The sequence below is a fragment of the Rhea pennata genome, chromosome 2 (genome assembly GCF_028389875.1).
Source record: "Rhea pennata isolate bPtePen1 chromosome 2, bPtePen1.pri, whole genome shotgun sequence".
NCBI classification, from domain to species: Eukaryota; Metazoa; Chordata; class Aves; order Rheiformes; family Rheidae; genus Rhea; species Rhea pennata.
In genome coordinates, this window is record NC_084664.1 from 92,573,894 (window position 1) to 92,579,275 (window position 5,382).

General features: G+C 53.1%; 1 protein-coding gene across 3 annotated transcripts; it reads right to left on the minus strand.

Moving 5' to 3' along the window:
* Positions 1-627: 627 nt before the first annotated feature.
* ID4 (inhibitor of DNA binding 4) lies at positions 628-3,684 on the minus strand. Of its 3 annotated transcripts, none has more exons than XM_062568036.1 (3): positions 3,024-3,684; positions 2,428-2,486; positions 2,038-2,108 (listed from the first exon to the last, which is right to left on the minus strand). In XM_062568036.1, the coding sequence occupies exons 1-2, from the start codon at positions 3,426-3,428 to the stop codon at positions 2,442-2,444; spliced, it is 450 nt and encodes a 149-aa protein (XP_062424020.1). In that variant the 5' UTR covers positions 3,429-3,684; the 3' UTR covers positions 2,038-2,108; positions 2,428-2,441. The 3 variants fall into 3 exon arrangements, with proteins under 3 accessions (XP_062424019.1, XP_062424020.1, XP_062424021.1); XM_062568037.1 differs by having other exon boundaries at positions 3,017-3,684; XM_062568035.1 differs by lacking the exon at positions 2,428-2,486 and having other exon boundaries at positions 628-2,108; positions 3,017-3,684.
* Between the last annotated feature and the right edge of the window lie 1,698 nt (positions 3,685-5,382).

The window sequence follows — 5,382 nt, forward strand, 5'->3', positions numbered from 1 at the left end:
TCAGTTTGGAAAGAGATGCAAGGGACCCCATTCCTTGCCCCTCGAGTCAGCGCTAAACCTCTGAAATGCCTGACTTCAATGGATTCGCAGTGATGGGAGGCATCATGTTTGCAGATGTGTTAGCTAGTTTTTGATTTGATCTTTATGCAATTATTTTGATTAAGAAAATGTTCATCTTGTTGACATTATCACTATAGTCAATAGCTAATGACCCTGGTAGTTCATTTCCTTATAAATATTTAACTTAATAAAAGTCCCTTGGGTTATAGTACTTTTGACACTTGTATAATCTGAAACAAATCCTCTTTTTTTCAGTCAAACAGACCATGTTACACACACAGTTGGCTAGCTATTTACAAAGAACCCAATTAAATCCTACTTAATTCTCCCGCTCTGAAAATCCCATCTCACTAGTGCGGAGGCTACTGATCATGCAAAACAAGTAACCTCCACCTAGCTTAGACATTAGCTTACAAGTCTGTAAAACTTTATTGTACAAAAAGCCCACTAAAAAAAAAAAAAAAAAAATCAATTCACCCATGAAGCAATAAGTATTTTTTTTTTTAAGTGAAGAGAATGGGAAAATTCAAAGGATTGAAGAAATAAGCGGAAGAATCACAATTAAAATCAGGTAAATCTAGTTTAATGTTCACATGTAGTAGTTACACATCACAGAGATTAAACAGGATTTTAACTGTAACATAGCTGCAGTGAAATGAAAATCATTTTGTACTAGAAAAATAATCTTGACGCACTTATCTGATTTTTGGTCTACTTAAGTTCATTTTAAGATGGATTTACACCACTGATCATAATGACTTTGCCCATGTGCTTTTCCACAGTCCCATATTAATATTCTTTGGACGAAGGAGACAGTTACTGTTTTTGTTAATGGTTTGCCCTTTGGTTGCAAGCAGACAACTGTTTTCACTTTTTAAGCAATTAATAGGCTATAAGAATGCAAGTTTGCAATAAAACCTTTTGGTGCTAAATGAAGTTCAGAACAAATTCCTTGATTTGATGCAACAGCAGATTTTAAAAAAGCTGATTAAAGATCTAAAGCATTGCCCCATAATGCAAAAAGTAGATAGATTCTGTTTTTCTATTCTCAGTAAAAAAGCACATCTTAATGCTACTCTTATAGAATTCACTAAAAACCCCTGTGCCTAAATGACAAAAAGTGTAGTCTCAAAATTTATAATACATTTACAAACATTTTAAATCTAGATCAAAGAAAACACGTTTGTATGGACTCAGAACAAGTTTATTTGCAATTAGACATCTCATGCAATCATGCAGGACCACTAGCTATAGCTGTAACTTCCAAATCTAAAGGACATTTGGGGACCAAAAAAAAAAAAAAAAAAAGGAAAAAAAATCCCTCAACATTCAGGATATTTTCATATTAACAGCTCTGTGCTTGAGCTGTAAGTAGTTTTCTAAAGAGACATCCCCACAGATTAAAAAAAAAACATACACACCTTTATAATATTTACAAAAAATATTTAATTAAAAATATTTTATAATTACAGTAGTCTATTAAAGCATATACTTTTCTCACACTTATAGAACATCTCTATATATACACAGTATGAAATGTCACTTATTCATCTATACAATATGTAACATTCCTGCAGGGAGAAGAAAGTTCCCTGGGCCCCAATAAAATCATCTATTTTAAACAATAGATGCGAAATATATCTACAATGCTCTGGTAGATTAGTAAAGCTTCAAAACGCAGCTGCTCGGTCCCTTACAGTTAACACTTCTAAAGTCTGGGGGGGAGGGGGTTACGCCGGATCTTCCGCCCCGCGGCGGGAGCGCGGACTCCTCTGCGCACGTCTGACCCACCGACAGCGGCACGCACGAGTCCCGGCGGGCAGAGAACGGAGAGAAGAGCCGGGATTTTTTTTTTTTTTTTTTTTTTTTTTTTTTTTAAGGAAATGGGGAGGGGGGGGCGCTACGGACGTGCAAAACGGTGGCGGGCGGGCTCCCTCGGGGTGAAGCACGGGAGCGGGTCCGGGCCGTGCGCGCCGGGGGCCGCGGCCCGGCGCGGCCGCCCCCCGCGGTGCCTCTCCGGCTCTCGGCGGCGCGGCGCGGCCGCACACCTGTGGGAGAGGAATGAATAGAGGGGGTGTGTGAACCGCTCCGCTCCAGACCGACTGGCGCCACCAACAAAACACAAGACATGCTTGATCAACAACCCAAAACAAACCGGGTCAAACAACAACCGCAGCCTCCCGGGCTGGGCCAGGCGGAGGGATGCACAGCTGCGAGCCGCAGCCGGCAGCGTTTCGGCAGGGGCGAGCAGCCCACGGTAATTTAAGAAAAAAAATAAAAAACACACATTTTTTTAAAAAGCCTCCTGCGAGGCAACTCGCCGCGCCCCGGCCTCCCTTCCCCACCGCCCCCGGCCACGGCACTCACCTGGGGAGCGGCGGTCAGCGGCAGAGGATGCTGTCCCCCGGCTTGTTAACAGAGCCAGCCTGCGCAGCATGACACGGCGGCAAATTAGCCGGACGAAAAAGGACGAAATGCCTTCTCCCCATTCCCCCCCTCCACGTCCCAGCCCCAGAGGGGCGAGTTCACGGGAGTCGCACGGAGTGTACGTGTGTGTGTGTGTGGGGGGGGGGGGGGGATTGTGGGGCCGAACTGCGCCGCTCCCCGCTCCCGGGATGCGGTTGCGACGGGGGGTCCCGGGAGAAGGGGATGCTCCTCGTCCCGTCCCCAACCCTCCCCGCCCGCGGCACGTAGTGCCGACGGCGGTAAGTGTGCACTGTTTCCACACACACACACCCCCCCCCGCACGCTCATATTCGCGATATGCCGCTAAAGGCGCGGGAGCCCCGTGGGCGCTGCCGTGTGTGCAAACACGCCGCTTCCCGGAGAAGCTGTAGCGCCGCGGCCGCCCCCGCGGAGGGGCTGCGCGCACTGCCGCGGCCCCTCGGCGGAGCCATGGGTCGGGGTGCCCCCCCCACCAACGCCCCCCAAAACCGTGGGCCGGCGCGGCACACACCTCTTACCGGGTCGGTGTTGAGGGCTGTCAGCGGGGTCCTGGGGGTGCTGGCGGGGCAGGTGCCCGGGTGCAGCGCGGGCGGCGGCGGCGGCTGCTGCTGCCGGAGCAGCGCCGGGTGCGTCTCCAGAGCCAGCTGCAGGTCGAGGATGTAGTCGATGACATGCTGCAGGATCTCCACTTTGCTGACCCGCTTGTTGGGCGGGATGGTGGGCACCAGCTTCCTCAGCCGGCTGTAACAGTCATTCATATCGCACTGCAGGCACAGCGCCGCCGGCTCCTCGCCCGACGGCGGGCTCCCCTTGCAGCCGCTGTGCTCGGCCAGGCACCGCAGGGCCGGGTGCCCCCCGCCGCCGCCCGCCCCGCCGGGCTGCGCCTTGCGGCTCGGGTGCCGGACGGGGCTCACGGCTTTCATGGTGCCGCAGGGAGCGAAGGAAGCCGGCAGGCAGGCAGGCAGGCAGGCAGACCGCCCCCCTCCGCCGCCCGCGACCTCGGGCAGCGGCGCACGCACCGCCCGCCCCCCGCAACGCGACGGGCGCCGAGGCCGCTTCGCCGGGGCTGCTGCAGGAAGGGCGTGTGTGTGTGTGTGCGTGGGGGGGCTCTCGCAGGGCCGCGCGACAACCGTGGCAGCCGCACCGCCAAAGCCCGCCAGCCCCCCGGCTACCGCCGCGGCCGCCTCTGCCGGCGCCGCTCGCCGCGCCGCCCCATATATGCGGGGCGGGCGGGGCGCGGCGGCGGCCGCCGGGGGGAGGCGGGGGCGCCCGCCGCGGCGGGGCGCGGGAGGTAGGGGGGGGAGCGCCGCGCCGCCGCGCCGCAGCCAATCAGAGCGGCCGCCCCCCCCCCTTGGAACGCGGCGCCGGCCAATGGCGGCGGCGCCCCCACCCGCCGAGGCGGCGGCGGCGGCGGCGGCGCTGGAGGGGGCGGGCGGGCGGGCGGGCGCCCCGCGGGAGGGGGGGAGGAGGAGGAGGAGGAAGGCGGTCCCGGGGAGGAAGGACTGCGGGAATGCGGGCGGGCGCCGCCGCCGCCGGGACCGCCGCGGCCCGCGCCGTCCCCGCCGGGAGCAGGGCGGGCGCCCTCGGGTCGCGGAAGGCGTTTTTGCCGCCGGCGACGGTTGTTGGCCAGCCCCCCTTCTTCACCTGTTTCGAGGGATTTCGGGACGCCGGCTGGAAGGAAGGCAGGGAAGATCCCAGGCAGAACTTGAGGGGGAGGGAGGGGAGAGAGGGAGGGAGGAGAGCTTAGGGACTCAAGCAGAGCAGTGCCTGGGAACATTAAATTAGAGCAAATAACTATTAAAAATGCATGGAGATGGAGTGTTTAAAATTCCTCCATGACATATAATATTAATCCGTTTTATGTAAAATTCATACCTGTAACTTAATTTGGTCCATTAATGCACCAGATCACGTATTAGTAGACGTACCATGTTTTAAATATGATGCTGGAAATGTCCGGAGTTCGGTACTTTGAGACAGAGCATTAAAATTAACAGGCGCATACTCCAGAGTCCTGCTTAAGTCATCGTGTGGCAGATTGCAACCTTTTAATTTAATAATGCCGTGTTCAAACTTTCTGTTAATTCCTTCCAAGGACTGAGAGCCGGTATATATTTGAGTGGGACATCGGTGGAAGAGACGCAGCGCCCGCAGCTGTGGGCACAGCGGTTGCCCTCTCTGCTCCGAGCTCTCAGCGAGTGAAGTAGGCACTGTTCACAGGGGCGAGGGGCTGCAGGAAGGAGTAAAGGCTGCAGGATCTGCCCCGAAGCTTGTAAGTCAAAGCCAGCAGAAGGGAAGAAATCCATAATGGTGATTAATGATTGCATGTCCCCTCAATGCTTAGTCACAACGGGTGATATATAAAGGATACAGTGGGAAGCTGTCAAGCCCAGGACTTGAATGAGCAGTGAGACTGGATCATCTGAAGAGTATAATGAAGCACACTTTGACGCTCTTGCACCCTTTAAACGCATGTATTTTGAGGCTCCATCTTACAGATACTCACGCTCCTATTTTGCTTATTTTACCCCACTTTACCAGTGCCACCAGGCACAAAAACTAAGTACGTGTGTTAATCTTTGCCTGACTGAAGTCTAGATTTGTACGCTACATCATGACAATGCGACGGGAAGACATATTTCCATTAGCTACAGGCTGGATGAACCCGATTCTGCTGCAGTCGTTGCTGTTATTCTGTGAAACATCCCTCCTGCAGTCTCTGAGTCTCACAAGGTGGAAATTATTGGGGCTCTAAAGTATACGTTATGGTTATACTTGATTTGCTTCCTCGACCCCTGATAATATGGACAGAGTTGATATTCGTTTTTTTTTAATGTAAATTATGTTAAGAATGCAGACTAAAATCTTGCTGATCTG

Bases quoted from the DNA above. Each gene is read 5' to 3' on its own strand.
- ID4 (XM_062568035.1), bottom strand. From the start codon at position 3,428: ATGAAAGCCGTGAGCCCCGTCCGGCACCCGAGCCGCAAGGCGCAGCCC. The intron at 2,109-3,016 runs GTGTGTGCCGCG...CCTCTCCCACAG, and splicing joins CAACACCGACCCGGTAAGAG to GTGTGCGGCCGCGCCGCGCC.